Genomic DNA, 18,121 nt, shown 5'->3' with positions numbered 1-18,121 from the left:
CCTCCTTTTTCCTCACTCACATCAGATCCTCTCACTCAACCCCTCCTACACCTCACCTGCTCACGTGGCTGCCACTAAGTTACCCACAGCCTCAAATAAAACTTTATCCCCTGTAAAGAACTTTATATCGATGCGTACAAAAAGACAGAAAACATTTCGTCAACCATATGCATATGAACGAGACAAAAGAGAACTCACAAAAAAATGCTAACATGCGTGCATGTTACTTCCCTCATCTACCTCTTTTGGATAGGGGGGGGGGGGGGGGTTATGCAATTCACCACTCTGGCAATTTATCACACAAGCACACACCCTGCTCATGTACACAAACCCACATGTACACACACTTGACATACTCAACTAGACAGGCAGCTTGTTCGGGTTGTCTGCATCACAGTCACTATGACAACAACAAGAGAACAATCCACAAACCAGCCACTCAAGAGAGGGCTGCCAGTGGAGCCAGGGAGGTCTAGAGAGAGATGCAGTTGTACCATCATGTCTACAGATTGAAAATAATAACAATACTAATACTATCAGACTATAAAATACAATTTTCTTAATGCAGGTGCCTAAACCTAAGAACATGCAGTGAGTTTCTGAATCCTTCTCCACCTACAGAAAATGAAAAAAGTACATATAGTCCCAGAAATAAATCTGGTATAATATGTGGCTATTTTGATGGGTTCATATACAAACCACTGGTAAGAGGGTTGAGTCCCAAACGCATCAATAGGAGCATCACGCCGACAGTGGCGTTGACATTATCTTGAGCACCTTTTTAATCTTGTTGTTTTTTTAGACTCTCCTGCATACATACGCTCATTGATTAGCAACAGCGTAAAAATGTTGCCAAAAGAATTCTGACTTTTTCTTACTTTAAAACTGGTGAAATGACTACAAAATTCACACATTTTTATCTATTTATACTTTTAAATTCTGAGTATGGCTCTCAAGGAATAATATTTGAAAATCTGAATTGTTCCTGGTTATCTCTGTCAAAAAGTTCCCAACTCCTGTCCTAAGCAAAGACTATACACTCTAATTTGCGTCATGGGTGACTTAAATGAGAAGTTAAAAAAAATAAAGTGTCATTGGTATGTAGAGGACAGCTACACATATTAAAAGACCAAAAATTCCCATACATTTCTTGGAGCCTATTCTCGAAATGGCAACTAAAAGAGAAATTCAGGCAACGTGACAAAAATAATACTGTAGCGGATTATTACAAAAGCTTGTGTTCATAGTGAAAAAAAAAGATGTTGCCAAGGCAGACAGTCGGGGCAAGCAAGAAGGATATTACACACCAAGTCTGCAAAGCCACTCAAACCACAGGAGGGAAGAGTTTGGCAAAACTTGTGCAAGAGTTCAACTTGCACGGATTGGCATTGTTATACATTTACCTCCACAATGAAGTGTAACAATGTGGTTAAATCACTATTGCATATGCTGCAGCTGATAATTTGCAGATTGGCATTGATGAAATTAAACAAAAAGCATATCCATATTGATTGAGATTGATTAATTGGTGCTCCACCTTTCCTTTTTTACAATCTGCTTGCTGCATGCCCTTCATGTACCCTCTCATGGCTCGCAGTCATATTTTCCAGTCATAAGAATTTTACAATGACTTCACACAGAAAAAATCTGAATAACAGAAATCCAGGAAATTAAATATTGCTATCAAGCACACCTGTTAACTCAATTTAGGATCAAAATAATTTAATTTGACTTGCCATACATTGCAGACACTGAAAGTACATCTGAGTGAAGCCTTTTCAAGCCAACATTTCATACACACAACAAACTTGAAAAGGGACATCAATGGCCTTGCCTGAAGCATGTGAACAACTTTTCTTTCAGAAGATTGGCACGCCACTTTTGAAAGGTTTTATACTGAGGTTTTAGCTGAGAATTCACTGAAGGGCAAAAACATACCATTAATGATCTAAAGAGCATCTTACATGTCATTGTAACATTTAGGAAATCCTGTCACATCATAACATGATGCTAAGACTGAAGGCACCATTACATTTGCCAATCTTGTTTCCATCACTGAATCCAGAAACTCATTGTAAAAGAAGTTATACGTTCTCAAAGACAACGGCATATAGCATATCTGTGGGTGAGGCTGACAATTTGATCAAGGGAAAATAATTAATGAAAAGACAATCATATTTATATTGAGAATGACAATTTAAACTTTACCCTTCAGAATGAATAAACTACATTACTTTACTTTTGTCTGCTTGAGTATTTTTTAAATATTCATAGCTGTTTTTAAACTTGTAAATTATTGTTCTTTTTATTTTTATTTTTTTTACTTCTGATACATGTGTTTGTTGGTGTAAAGGAGAAGTGCAAAAGAATGAAGAAGAAGAAAGAAAGAAAAAAAGAAGCCCAGTAATGCTTAATGATGAACCCAACAATAGAAAAGGAGGGAAGAAAGTGAGTGGTGTTTTGAGAAGGGCAGCTGGTCTGTTTCCTTGGTTGTGATCGTTCATGTTGCTATTTTGGGACACACTCAGGAAGTGATGTACAGGCGGGCTGCTGATGGAGGATGTACAAGCAAACACAGCTTCACCAAAACAAGTGTGACTGAATATCCCAGGGGGCCCACTGGCTGGATAACATCCAAATGAGGGAAACTATGAAAATGGAACACCTCAAGAATACTTGTCTGTGGCTACAGGTTAAAATTATTAATAGTGTTGTTGAAAAAAAATGGAAAATCTATTAGCTAGCCAATACATGTTATCCCAAATTATGGCTATTTAGTGGACAGGGCACAAAAGCAAATGGATGATTTTTGTTAGCAATTGGCACTGAAAGTTATAACACCTGCCTAAATTAATAATTGAGTGCCTACACATACCATTGAATCCTAGCCAAACTAACATTTTTAACCTTTGTTGTACAGTGGTACCTCGACATACAAGCACCCCGACATACAAGCATTTCAAGATACGAGTAAAATTTCAAGCAAATAATTATGTCGAGATACGAGACAAATTTCGAGATATGAGAAAGCCAGGTGGCCAAGAGATGAGAGGCTGTTTATGATTTTAGCGCACTCTTTTTTGCCGCATCTCTTTTGTGTATAACAGATATCTACGAGCACTGGACGGTTCAATGTAAAATCCAAGTCAAAAGAACCTCTTCTGGAATGAACTAATTACATAAGTAGAGGTACCACTTTACTATTTCAGTCAAATCAAAACTATGTTCACTTGTTAATTTAATATGCGAAATGCACCAACAAAGCCTAAAAATATTTTTTAAAATGTGGTGGACAATGTGTATTATAAATTTTAAAAAGATTTTAAACACCTAAAGAAGGAGACAGATGCCAAAGAAGAAAGTAAGTCAATGTATTTGACTGACGAAATTATAGGCGTGTCGTAATTATCACTCGGATCTACATGTTTCACATAACTCAAACTATGAACAAGCTGACCTGGCTGGGGTGTTTCAGGGGAACAAATTCCATGAATTGCAAATTGTGCTTTCAATATCCACCCACAACATGCAGGGAACATGAAAAATTGCTGATACAGTAATACTGGCACTAGTTTAACAGCTCACACAAAGTGCCAGAACTTTATGTGTCAGTAATCAATACAGTGACAATGATTGAAAATGTGGATACAGTGGTACCTCGAGATACAAGCTTTATTCGACTGATCTTGTGTGTCAATATTCTCGGAACGCGAACGAACGTTTTCCTTTGAAATGAACTAAAAACAAATTAATGCGTTCCAACCCTCTGAAAATACACCAAAAACCGGTTTTTGGATTGGAAAGAATGTTTGATTTCTTCTAATTCACCATCTATTAACAAAGTAACACATTACTAGAGGTTTAATGTTACTAAAATGTGTTTAATAGTACTAAAATTATACAGATTTCGAGGGGGGGAAGAGAGAAGGGGGGGTTCACGGCAACGCTGTTGTAACATAACATAAACACATTTAAATGAACTTCGATAACAATGCAGACACACTCAAAAATAAGTTTAATCTAACCTCACACTAAACTTTATTCTAATTTTGTATTAAAGTTTGATACCTTTCTTCTCCCGGGTTGGGAGAAATGATGCAAAAGGAATGTTGTAACTGTGTATGCAAAAACTGTTTAGATGACCATGCAGAACCCCCACCAAAGGGATATGTATGAGCTTGTCTCAATAATACGAACTTAAGTGACTAACGGCTTGTGTGACAGTCATGATTTGAGGATGGTATGAATGTGTCCCTAAGGAAACAAAGCAAAATCCATGACAAATTTATAAAAGAATATAGTATCTGTCTATAACCCCTAATATACAGTAATATATAATTTCCTTCACTGGAAGAAACTGACAACTCAAACTAGGAAAAAAAATCTGTGCACGTCTCTCACTCTGACAAGAGGGGGCAGTATTTGGAGAGCACTATTGGGTTGAACAAGTATGTTACTTGGTCTTTTACCAAACAGATCATCTCACAAACCAACCCTGTGTCCGGATTTTATGCTATTTATTGTGTTGTGTTCCGCAGTATTATCAGATAACATGTCCCCCCGCCGCACGGCAGCCACTGTGGCACAATTATCTGGCTTCTGCACTAATGGCTATTGATGCAGTTGAGGGTCTCTCTACCTCTCCCTCCCTATCTCTCTCCCTTCCTACTGCTCTCCCTCCCTCTTTCTCTCAAACACACGCGCACTAGCACACACTTGCAGATGCAAACATTCATAAAAAATTCATGTTGCTGGCTCAATAGGAAGTTTTGTGTGCCTGTGTCTGTGCTGGGCGGTCATCCCAAGACCTTACAACAAATGTCATTAATCAACGAGCAGAAGAGGCAGATGATACAATATCACTTGGCATATCACTCAGCTTGACAAAGACAAACAGTATTATATACGCACCATTGAAAAAGAGAATCACTTTGTACTCAAAGGTTGTGTGTGTAAGTGTGTTTGTGTGTATAGTGATATTACATACTAGAGCTGTAGCTCATGTACAGCATACGTGTCTGTGTCCATGCTGCTGGAGTCTATGCGGTAGGTAATTCCCTCTTAGCGAAGGATTTCTCTTTGCAATGAACCTGCGCTGAGAAAGCTTTAGAGCGCTAAGCCTCCTGGCTATGACTGAACCTGGGATCAACCAAGACAAGAAGCAAGAGATGGAGAAAGGGATGAAGGGGAAAGAGTGGGGAAGAGGCATGGGTGGGTCTGGGTGAACGGCAGATTAGAGATAGGAAAAAAATTCAAAGGTCAAATAGAATGAAAGGATGATCAGAAGACAGACGCATGGGTAAAAAGCAAAAAAAAAAAAGGATGAAATTCAAAGGATTGATGCAGAACTAAGGAGGAAAATTGGGAGAAGGTTTGATCCAGACTAGAGATTTAGAAAACAGATTACCTGATCGATTGTGGGGTTTGATAGTTGAATTAGAAAATGAGACGTAAGGTGGGCGCAACTAGTTTTCAGTCAAAAAAAGAACACTAAGATGGTGAAGTGAATATTTTTTCTTTTATGGCATGTATGTGCCATCATTAGGAAAAACATGGTACTCAGATTAATGCAGCTATCAGGAAATAAAGAACAAAAGCTGATAAAAATTGAGACATAATACAAATAACAAATGTACTAGTACCTCCAAAGCGATAGTGGCAGAAAGTCAGCTATTAATGTATGCATGTATGATGAGAATGTTGCTCAGATTTTAAACATCAGTGTTATACATTGTGTGGGACATAAAAAATATATATATATATGGTATATATATTGTAATTATTTCACTATTGCTGTCAAGACCAGCGGCTTTGCACACTGCCTCTCTGTAGTTAAAAGTTAATACGGTTAGTGACATTCCACCTCTGATACTACAAGGGAACTAACAGCGTATTGACTTCAACACCTTCCACAATTGCACAGAGCGATCTGAAAATAGCAGTTTAATATGTGGTTTCGCACAACAAATGTAGTACTTCGAAAACAATGGTGATAGAAAGTCAGCTATCAATGTATGCGAGAACCTTGCTCAAAGTTTAAATGTCAGGGTGTTACATATTGTGTGGGACATAAAAAAATAAAAATGTAAAAAACAATTCTGCAATCTCTACACATGGAGACACTGCAACATCAGCATTAGCAACAATACAATTAAGCTTTTTCATATTTAAGCCTTTTAATAATCTTGCATGATTTTTGGAGGGGATAAGAAATTAAACCAATGAAACCTAATTAGTCTCAACAATTAAAGATAAAAAGAAAATGTTTAGGAACACAATTATTTAAAAAAAATACTAATTTGATTAATAATTTGTTGCTATATTATTGGACAGTAATAGGTATACTTCACTATACTAAAAAAGAACAGTATTGCAAAAAATTGAATGCCATGACACCATTCCAGGTAGGAAATGTCTTTCCACATGACTCTTTTTGTTATATGACAACTTCTCGCTAAAAATCGAACATTCTGGCATTCTTCCGCATTGGCAAATATGAAATAATACATCTTTTTTTTAACTGAGTATTTAGAGAGTGCGCATGACAGAACCAGTTACAGGCAGCAGCCTGTGTATCTGCAGCCACGGCACACTCAATAGTGGGCGGGGTCTTTTTCACTCCTTATGGCATGTGTTTGGAGATAGGGAAAGAAATGGCCACAAGCTCTCAAGGCCCTGTGGACCGTCTATGACTCGCGAAGAAAAAAAACAGGCATTGAAATATTTTGCTTACACAGCCGACAGTCAGCACAAACAGAAAGATACCCTAGAGCAGGGGTGGCCGAGTTCTGTCCTCGAGAGCCCCTACCCAGTCTTTTTTTCCCATATCTCACGCCTCAACCATACCTGAATCAAATGATCAACTCATCAGCTAGCTGTGCAGAAGCTTGATACCAATCCAGATTATTTGATTCAGGTGTGTTGGTTGAGGGAGATATAGAAAACAGACCGGATAGGGGCTCTAGAGGACCCGACTTGGCCACCCCCATTTCTAAGAGAATTAAATGTTCTTGCAGATTTCTCCAGTACAGGACACACTGACAACAGATAGTCAACTACGTAGTGCCTAGAGATAAAGGGGCATATGGTCTGGCTAACAATGTTTACTGCCATTCTTCACCACTTTGCGGCTTCAAAATTCACGGCTACAGTGCATCGCATTGTTTATATTAATAAAGATGTTCATAAAAATGTCAAAATTCCCGTCGAAACTCGCGATCGGGATATAAATGAAAAACGGCAGAAGTCAGGACACTGCTTCTTATTGCTAGTCAAAATTATGGTACGGTAAGAACACATTTGTATATACATGTACTAATTCAGTATTTGTAAAAGCAAAACAATTAATAGATACTGCATAGGTTTTGACAAGAAACCATTCGTGTCAAGTGGGATAAAATATTTTCAGGGATGAGGGAGGGTGTTAAAATTACTACACAGACTGAACTGTAAAGAAGGATTCGAGCGGACTCTTTTGAAGTTGGTGATGTTAATATCAAAAATAAAAGGGGAAATTTCATAGAGGATAATAGTATTGCTATTTGATATCTTGTGAGGAATTTTGATTTCTATGGTTTACTTTCAGTTCACAAAATGTAAGAAGTTTTTGTTCACTCCCTCTGAAAGAAGGGACAACTGCAAAGGTCTGCACTGTGTGTGTTCCTGTAGAACATGTGAACAAGCGTGGGAGGAGGGAATGTGGTTTGCAGCAACCCCAGAATAAAAACAACCAGAATGTGTGCACAGAAACTAAGGGGTAAGGTAGTGAGGAAACTAGTGAGGACATAGAAGTGATGAAGTTACACAAAAAAGGCAGGAGCCTCCCAAAAAAATACAAATGGATAAACTATTACAACTCTAATCAAAGAAAAACGTAAGGAGTGAGATAGTCTCTAAGCACCAACCACATGCCAGTGACGTCCTAGTTTGAAATCGACGTCACCCACTGCGTGCGTGCATATGCTTGTGCGTACTACTGAGTGTCAGCTCCAAGCCAGCTCAGTAGTTTAAATATAGCACTCAAGATCATCTACGCTACATTAGTCCTTTACTAAAGCTGAAACCAGAGAAGTGGTGAACACAGGGGGAAGAGGGAGAAGAGGAAGCAAGGGAGGGTGGGAGTGTGACTAGTATAGGGGAAGGCCTCAGATTCATGAAAATTCAGCCGCCCACACTCTGGCCAGGGTTTCCAGGAGTTCAGCCGAACAACACTACAAGAGACATTGCATGTGTATGTGTGAGTGATAGGCATTCCTTTGCGAGGTGGACACCAAGGGGTGAGTACAACCCAAGACAGGTTGTCCTGAGCCACAGTGTTTTTGGGACTAACGTACTCTCCAGAACAAACATTAACCCCACAGCTGCACAATAGTTGGTGTTTGAGTTGACTGGATGTTGTGTCAAAAAATAAATAAATAAAAGTGGAAGACATGTTTAAAGACGGGAAAAATATCAAAAGAGACCCAAGTGACTGTTCCAATCAGGATAACTGACTAAAGTGCGAACCACAATTTGGTCAGAACCAATTTGAAAGTTGAAAACCCCTAGAAAACAAGTTTCAGTCTTTAGCTTTTTAAAAACAATTTATAACATTGAGATATTCAGCCAAATCGTTCGTTTAACTGGACTTTATGAAACATCTCACAAATCCTATATGGTTATTTTTATGTACTATAGACCTAAAATATTTTTGAAGAAAACAAAAATTCAGTAGTAGTTCATAAATACCATTACTCTCTTATTTTCCACTTAAGTTAAACTGATATTTTTGGCGTATCATGGTGGGGGATAGAAAGAATAGCTCTCCATCATTGCCAACGATATAAAGATTCACTACTGTCATTCCTATGGTAGCTAGTTGGAGCAAATACTTTTCCAATTTACACAACTATATACTGCAGGTAGTCACCCAACTATACACAAAAAAATTGTTATGGGAGTGATAAAGCACAATAAAATGCCTACATAATGATTGTGAGACCTATTGCAGTAGGAAAGGTGGGGTAATCATCACTAGAGACTTCTTGGGTTGTAGCTGCTGGATGAGTCCAGCCAGGAAAAGGATGAAGGGCGGCCGATGGACAAGTGCTAAATCGAAAGCATGGGTGACAGTGGCCGCCCAACGTCCTTGTCCCTGCGGCACTTATTCAGCTGCGCCCCTCAGAGGTATTGTTATGCATTAGGAAGCAGTGGCAGACACTGGGCGCATCACAGTGGCAACAAATCACCCAACAAACTACTAATTTTCAGAGCAAAATTGGATTGTGACAATACAGATAACCCATCAGCTTGTGGCTGTGTCGAAGGGAGTTTATATGTGAGTAGAAACATTTAAACTTCAGTGTTACTACTAACTTTTGTGAGAAAAATAATTATTACATACAGATTCATGAGATACATTCAATGTCAGGCTTAGCTAATTGTCCTTTTAATGCAAGTTAAGTACTTCATTCATCTTTGAAGGCATTAAAATTAATAAAAAGATGCAAAAGCATTTATTACTGAGGTGAAATTGCGACTGGCAGCTGAGTAAATATAACTACTACACGTGCATGTAAATACACAACAAAATGATGTTACACACAGAACTACTCAAGAAACAACACCATTCTTCCCTGTTGGAATTGGTTCTGGCATCATGGAGATGAACCTTCCTTCTAACGAATGGGAGACCAGCAAGGTGTTGTGAGATGGGAAAGCAACTCCAGCACCGCAATTTTAAAAAAAAATTAAGGAAGGCCTTCCGCCTAAAGTCGGCTGAGGTAGTTCATTGTTAAACTCTCTATCCTGGATCAGTTGTGGAAAAAAAATCTGCAACCACTGCAGCACTTTGAGGATCAATTTGGACACCCCTGTCCTAAAGAAACTTTTTTATACTAGTGGTTTTCCTTGTTTGTTGTGATACGACAGCAGCTGTAACTACCAAAGACAACTTATATCTATCCTCATAACATACTTGGCCAATAAAGATGATTCTGAAGTTGACCATTTATTTACCCACTTCATTGAAGTCGGCAAACAAAAGAATGTGTTTTTCAGCCGAAACATTTCTGTGATCAAGCCAAGTTCCCTTCTATTTTCAGTACCCCTGAGAAAGTTACTGAAGCCACAGTTTCTACTTATGCTGAGCCATCAATGTGAATTTGCCCACTGAGCATCTGTAAGGGAGTCAAGCACGCTTTTCACAATTAGAGGCTTGCCCCTGCTTACTATGGGCATGCGTGAGTGCGTGACTGTGTGAGTGTGTGTGAGGTGTGTGTATGACTGTGCCTGTGTGTGTGTATGTATGTATACATATATATTGAAGAATATGACATGTCATATTCTTCAATATACATATATATACACATACATATATACACACCTACATATATATATATGTACGTACACACACACACACATATATACACACCTACATATATATATATATGTACGTACACACACACACACACATATATACACACCTACATATATATATATATATATGTACGTACACACACACACACCTACATATATATATATATGTACGTACACACACACACACACACACATATATATATATATATATATATATATATATATATATATATATATATATATATATATATATATATATATATATATATATATATATATATATATATATATATATATATATATATATATATTTATCATTATTTTTCTAATATATATACATATATATCATGATTCTGGGGTCAAGTGTTCGATCTCAGTTGAGTCCTAACTGTGTCGAGTTTGCATGTTATCCCCGGGCTTCCATGGGTTTTTTCTGGGTACTCTAGTGTCCTCCAACATTCCAAAAACATGTAGGATAGGATGGTTAAACACTCCAAATTTCCCTTACGCATGACAATGAGCGTGATTGGATTTCCGTCTCCTTGTGCCCTGTGATTGGCTGGCCACCAAATCAGGGTGTCCCCGCCTGGTGCACCAATTCAACAGGCACCAGCACCCCCCACGACCCTTGTGAGGATAAGAGCTTTAGAAAATGTATGAATTAATATTACACATAATACATATAGCAGCAAACTATTTAGTTTCTATTACTCCTTGTGTATAACAATTAAAATATGTGGATGCATATAAAACAGGTAATGCATGATTATTTGAAGAAAAAAATGATATTAAATCACAGATAAATAACTGGAAATTCAATCACTTATTAGATTATATTAGATTAGATTAGACTCCACTGGTGCCCTTTTTACATGATCTCTGAACATCTAAATCGTAAATGAATACAATGTATTCCTTCTACCCGGTGATTTTAAAATCTTGTGCACGTAACACACCTTCTCCACACTGTGTATTTTGAAGAACAGACTGTAACATAACCCTGTGGGCATTTGTGTTTGCATGCGTGCACACAATGGGTTTGGCGAGAGCAACAGCAAGCTTGGCTTTCCTAGAGTGCTTGCTTCTGCAGTGACTACATACAGCCATCTAGCTGCAGCTCTGCTTTTCAGAGGAGTGAAATAAAAAAAACACAGGATTCTCTCCTTTTCCTTACTCTTCTTTACGTCTTGACACTACAGCATAAAGTTGTTGAATTTAGTGTTCACATTTGAAGTCTCACTGTTAGTGACAGTAGCACCTCCATTCTCAGGGCTATTGTTGCCATCCATCTAACATCAATTCACAAGGGCTGCTGGGAGGTCCTGCATTGCACTCAAAGCACTACGTCCGACAGTTCTAACTCCACTCTGTAACATCAACTGGTTGGGAAATTAAAGACACTCTTATTTTGCATCTCAAAAGGAGAGGACCTAGGCCCATTGCAGCAACAAAAGGAAAGATACTGTTGACATTCCAGACATGAGTCCTTTGGTCTTTTCTCAGGAAACCTGAGCCTGCCTACAGGCGATACAGTGCAAACATGGAGTTGACACAGTTTGTCAGTGTCTATTCTATTGGTCTCTGTCCACTTACAATTTCAAGTTTTAAGCATTTTTTTGTAATTGTCAAAACCAGACTAAGAATCACAAATGACCAAAGCAATCTACATAGTAACCCTACTCATCAACTCTCCCAATAATAAATCAGTGCAGCTGTTATGATGGCTCACATATTATTCACTTGCTCTCAATAGATATCATTTGTTCTGTCAAAAGATGTAGACCATAATGCATAACACGATTGTCACTACTCACTGGTTTTAGTTCCAAAAATTAACATGTGGTTGTGTGGATTGCTTTATTAACTTTTTGTGGCTGAAATCCAAACATGGTAGTTTGTCACTGGTAGACGTCCTACTCACATTTGACCTGGGAGAACGGGCAACAAGCACTCCCAGTTCAAACTTATTGGACATCTATCTTCGCTAATGGCAGAAAACAAGTTCAATTTTAATATCATGGATTCCAGTGTGTTGCGATCACACCCATGTATCCTGACTTCTATGCTTTTAAGACAGAAGGGTCCTTGTTATGTTTTTTGTCAAGTCATTGATTTTTAATGTGTCTATGTCTAAGAAAATCCCCTTTCAAACAGCATTGGGGTGAGAATGACAAAGGACCATTTAAAGACTTGGGCTGATGACTCGGGAGGCACACCACAAATCGGGCAGGGTAAAGTTTCACCGCTTAAAGCATGGGAGCATTTGTTACAACACTGATGACTATTTGCAGAAGATCTGATTCTTAAGTCAGGAAAGGATGAGTAATTTCACAGTGAGAAGTTCAGTTAAGGGATCATAGTCAAACACTAGATAGTGGTTTTTGAATGCAATGAATAAGAAATAGAAACTACAGTTAAGTATTAAGTACATTGATAGAGCATTGTGTTTCCCTAGAAAACAAAATCACTCATCAGTGGGTCAACAATGACTGCTTCATGACCGTGTTTTCAACTCTTCCAAGTGTGAGTGAACAACTTGGTGGTGTAGTAGTAGTCATGATGCATGATTGTGGTCCAATGATGTTGAGTGTGCTTTCTACGGAAGTGTGTGAGTGAGTGTGGGGTGTTACTGGCTGTCATTGCAAGTGCGTTCTTACCGCTATTAGTGTGTTATTCCTCTGATCCGTGGAGGAGGACGAGTCCGGCTCTGGCTGTTTGATCTGCGGCTGCTTACTGCCGCCGCTCCCGCTGCCCGACTTCTTGGCCCTTTGCTCCAGGCTCCGCTGGTACAGACTGACCGTCTCCCTGCGCTCGATCTCCAGCTGCTCGGCGTGGGCTTGCTGATACCTGTTCTCGCAGTTGACGTGGTGTCTCCGGCAACCCTCGATCCGTTGCCTCAGACGCTCCACGACCGTGCTGTGCTTAGGTATGCCCACAGCCCCGGCAGGCACCACGCTCCCGGCGGCCGGGTTCAGGCTGTTGTTGATGCAGATACTGCCGTTGGGTCCGGCAGCGGGGGAGGCGAAGTCCCCCATCACTGGACCGAGTGGCTGCTATTTTGAAGGAACTTTTCCCCAACGTCCAGCTTGTCTTGCCCACCTCCCACCTCTCACCTCCCACCACCCACCCTCCAGTACCTACCGTCCTCCGCAGCGAAGATTCCCAACGAGCCGGCCAGCTGAGGCTGGAGCCCGTAGGTCAGAGCGGCGATCAGCCCTTAAAGTGGCGTCCGACAACTGGTGGCTTTAAAGGGGTAGCGAGCCTCGCGGTCGTACGGCTGGGTAGCTCGACACTGACCCCGTCTTCTTCCCTCCACAACACAGTTCAAAACAAACAGCTCCGCAGAACACAAATAAGAGCCAACACGAGAGGCTTTGACAATGAAAGCGTCCCTCCGCTACTCACAACAACTCCGCCGGAAAGCCAACAATACGGCGACGGCGTGAAGGCGGGCATACAGCGGTCAAACTGCCAGCGACGATACCGCCGAGCAGCAACAGTCCACAAGCCGCTTTACCGTGTTGTCCATAGAGAAAAAAAGTTTTGTTGCTTGAACCGAATGGGTTCCGGAGTTTCGGAGTGTACTTGCATGTCATATGGTTATTGGTTTGAAAGGAATCCCGGTAAGGATGTCGCTTAATTCTGTTGTGAGACATCAAGAGTCCAGACGGAGCCCAACGTGAATATGGGAAGCAGTGGCGGAAGTGTGTAGTCACTGGCTGTCGCCTGCCACCATCACAATAATCAAGTCAGCTTCTCCACCATGCCAGCGGAGTGATATCAGGACAGGAGTTGAGTAAAACCAGCTAGAAGCTGTGAGAAGCCCGCTGAAAGATACTTGGAAAACCTGGTGCGGAGTTGTGATGACCTTTCTCAGAGAAGCGGCGATATATAGTCCCGCCTCAGCGACCTGTGTAAAAGAAAGCCTGCGCAATTACCACGACTGCTAAAATTAGTCTCACGTGAAAAATGACTAATGCCTTCCTTGCTATTGACGGCGATGAAGCGAGTAATTTATTGAATTTATTAAAAATTGTGAGGGCTGGCTGTTAATGTTCGTTTCAAATCCATTGACGCTGTTAGACGTCCAATCTATTTTGACTAGGTGGGTTGATACCCATTACTTGATTCCAGCTACACATCACTTTGTTTCTTTTAAATAATTTAGATGAAATTAATACATCACGGTGACATGAATGAGTAAGTGACTTACCAGGTTGAATAAATAATTACAATAAAAGTCTTTTCCATGAACACTGTATATATAAATAAAAACTCACATTGTCATTTTTTGAGTGGCAAACATTATAAGACCCTACCTCCAAATTTTACAAGTATAACTATTTGTTCAGGGAATTCCGGCGGATGAGTGGTTACCGCGTCGGGCTCACAGTTCTGGGGTCCTGGGTTCGAATCCAGCTCGGTCCTACTGTATGGAGTTTGCATGTTGTCCCCGTGGGTTTTCTCTGGGTACATGTAAGGTAGGCTGATTGAACACTCAAAATTGCCCATAGGTTTAAATGTGAGTGTGAATGGTTGTTCGTCTCTTCAAGCCAAACTTGGAAGATGATGCATAGAGGCGGAGTACACCCTGAATCAGTGGCCAGTTGATCCCAGGGCTTAAGGAGACGGACAACCATCCACAACCATATCTAGGGGCAATTTAGAGTGTCCAATTAGCCTACCATGCATGTTTTTGGAATGTGGGAGGAAACCGGAGTACCTGGAGAAAACCCACCCAGGCCCTGAGAGAACATGCAAACTCCACACTGGTGGACCGACCTGGATTTGAACCCAGGAACCTTGATCTGTAAAGCTGACGCACTAACTACTCATCCATTATAATTACTGCTAGTAAGGTTTTTTTTCTTTTAAGGAATGATAAGTACCTTTTTATTTTAACCCGCCCAAGGCAATTATTACGAATTGGAACATGTGACTGGTAGTTGTTATTATTGGCCTACTTGTTGCCTTTTAAGATTGATCGATTGCGGCGACTTTAAATAGGGAAAGCCTGTTTTTGTCTTTAGGTTTCACCTGTGAAAACCACATTTTCCATTAAGGAAAAATAAAGACCAGAGAGAATCTGATTTGAGCTGAAATGAACTGGAATGTGGATTCGAAGAAAAGTGTAGCTTTCCAGAGTTGTTTAACAGCTTGGTGTAAAAAAAAAAACACAAAAGTAAAGCTGGAGTTCAGAACTTTTGTCAGTTCAGCAGGTTTTTTGTTCATCTTTCACATGAACATATAGGACAGCACAATCAACGTCCATTTGGCAGGTGACATTCAAAGCTCGGCAGATCATTTATGAAAAGACTGAAGAGCAGTGGACCTAGCACTGACCCTTGCGGTACCCCAAGACTGTTATTCCGTGGTGCTGGAACCTATTCTAGCAGACTTTAGGTCAAAGGCAGATTACACCCTAAACTGGTCGCCAGTCTGTTGTAAGGCACACATAGAGACAGACAACTGTTCACACTCACAACGTGGAAAAAAATAAAAAGAATTGCCATGAACACACACATATCACATCTCCACCACAGACATGTGAGGTGGTGTCACAAAGACACATTTTATGAAGACACTCAGCTATTCAGTTAAACGTGTGTGTGGTTGTGTAAGTGTTTGTTGTTGTTTAGTGCTAGTGCGGCTGCGCAGTCTGGCCAGTTTAGCACTAAAAGAATGAATGGAATGTTATTTTACACACACACACACACACACATGCACATAGACACACACACTCATGCTTCCACACTCTAATTATCTTCTTCACCCACCAACGCATTTTGATTTGACTTGTTATAGACAAAGAATTTCTTCTTTTCTAATAACTCAACCTAATCTCGATATATAGGCTTGTTATCATCGGTTAGATTTTTTAAGGACTGATAATCATAAGCTTTGACCAAGAAAATGGGGGAATGTATTTAGTTGTGAATTTGGTTAAGAAAGAATAACTTAAAACCAACAAGAAAAATCAGCTAGTCATCTGTCTTTAAGAAGCACTTGTTTTGAAAAGTTGAGACAAAGACAAAATTGCTTTAAAAGACCTGTCCGTCAAAAACAAAATGTATTTGGTCTTGAACCAAAGAAAGACGCCATTCTTTTTCCTATGTTTTCCCAGTCAAGTCTGTTTGTCTGCTCAAGAATCAAAGAATCAAGCTAAAAAAAATATTTAATTCAAAATCCCCTTACCCTCATGAGTATATTTTTTTGCTTTAAAGATGAACAGGGCTAGCAATCATGTCATGTGGAGCTCTCAAGACTAAAATCTTGACAGATTTATTTGAAGATTTCCTCAGACACTGTCCACACAACATATCTGTTCTATTAATTCTATCGCCCTCCTCTTATTTTCCAAGTGACCGATTAGTGTCCATCTGTGTTCGCCTCATTGATTTTTGCAGCATTTTGACATTCAGAATGCACTGGTCACCCTGTGATAACCCTGGACACACGCTCCTATACCCATAGGAACGAAAGGGCTCTTCTACCCTTCGGACTTGAAGCGAGGAAGAGGCAGTGGATAATGCTTATTCTGCTGTTGAAAGGAGGTCTGACTCTAAATATTTTATGCTCTCCCTCCAAGAGTGAATTGAACAACGGAATAGGGCTGATATCCAGAGGAAGCGGGATGAGAAATGAAGAAATAAAGGAGGACGGGGTTGAGAACTGATGTGAAAGATAACGTTACTCGAGGGAGCTGATCATTATTACTGGGAAAGTAATGGTTTCTTCTGTGTCCCTTGAAAGATTCAACCAGGGTCAGAGAAGGGATGCAAAACACAGATTATGGCTTCAAATTGTGTCAATGGACACACCTCCCTCGCTCAATAACCTGGTGAAGAAAATTAAGAACATTTCTCAGTTCATTTTGAAAGTCATAGTGGGAATTGCAGGTCATTTGAGACTGACTGTCTTGTTATGTAGTATATGGGTTAAGGGGCACAAGGGCACAAGGAAATGGGCAATCATTCATGCTCACACTTATATATACCCGTGTGTATTCATTTTGGGGATGTTGGAGGAAACTGAAGTACCCTGAGAAAACCCACAAAAGCCTGGGGAGAACATGCAAACTCCACCCAGGGAGGAGCCACAAGGCATTGAACCATTGACCCTAGAACTGTGAGGCCAGCGCGCTAACTACTCATTCTCTGGGCTACCTACAAATTGTTCAGCCACTTTAGATATTTATACTTTAAAAGGGGGATGTTAAAACCAGTTATTAATAAAAGTCCGATTCGAGACAACCCTTACAAACGTTATTGTTGGGTAAATGAGGCTACAAAATCATTATTAAACAATTTATAATTTAAATATACATTATTGCATGGTAAGAGGACCTCAAGAAACATTCCAAATTTGAAGTATTGAATGCTTTGAAAATATATTTCATGTCAATAATTCAATTAATTAATTTTGAAATTTGTTTATACATTCCTCCGTTCTGGTTACCCTGCAACGTTTCATTATTTCCTCCAGACGCTCTCCATTATATTGGCCTGTTTCTTGTCTTTGTGGCCATTGGTCATGGTTTTGTGCTTCAATAAAAACAATACAGCACAGTAATTTTTATGTCTAGCCTCAAAATCTAATACTGGGTCTTAGTCTTTTCCTTGATTTCTAGATATGAGCCATGCACAAATAGGTGCCACTGAAATTCTTTCCCAATCTTCCAACCACACAACTCAAGGCCAAAAAAAATACTTCACAAAAAATCAGTTTAAACATTGAAATAATGAAAATTGCCTCTAATTAAATG

The 18,121-nt window shown here is 39.7% G+C and overlaps 1 protein-coding gene across 1 annotated transcript in view; it reads right to left on the bottom strand.

The window, feature by feature from the left end:
* Positions 1–13,454, bottom strand: part of maml3 (mastermind-like transcriptional coactivator 3) — a 60,912-nt gene extending 47,458 nt beyond the window's left edge. Inside the window, exon 1 of the mRNA XM_077719206.1 lies at positions 13,014–13,454. Coding sequence (XP_077575332.1) covers positions 13,014–13,391 — 378 coding nt within the window. The 5' untranslated portion in view covers positions 13,392–13,454. The remainder of the gene's footprint in view (positions 1–13,013) is intronic.
* Between the last annotated feature and the right edge of the window lie 4,667 nt (positions 13,455–18,121).

Source organism: Stigmatopora nigra, chromosome 6, assembly GCF_051989575.1.
Source record: "Stigmatopora nigra isolate UIUO_SnigA chromosome 6, RoL_Snig_1.1, whole genome shotgun sequence".
Classification (NCBI taxonomy): domain Eukaryota; kingdom Metazoa; phylum Chordata; class Actinopteri; order Syngnathiformes; family Syngnathidae; genus Stigmatopora; species Stigmatopora nigra.
This window is presented reverse-complemented; position numbering and strand designations above follow the sequence as displayed.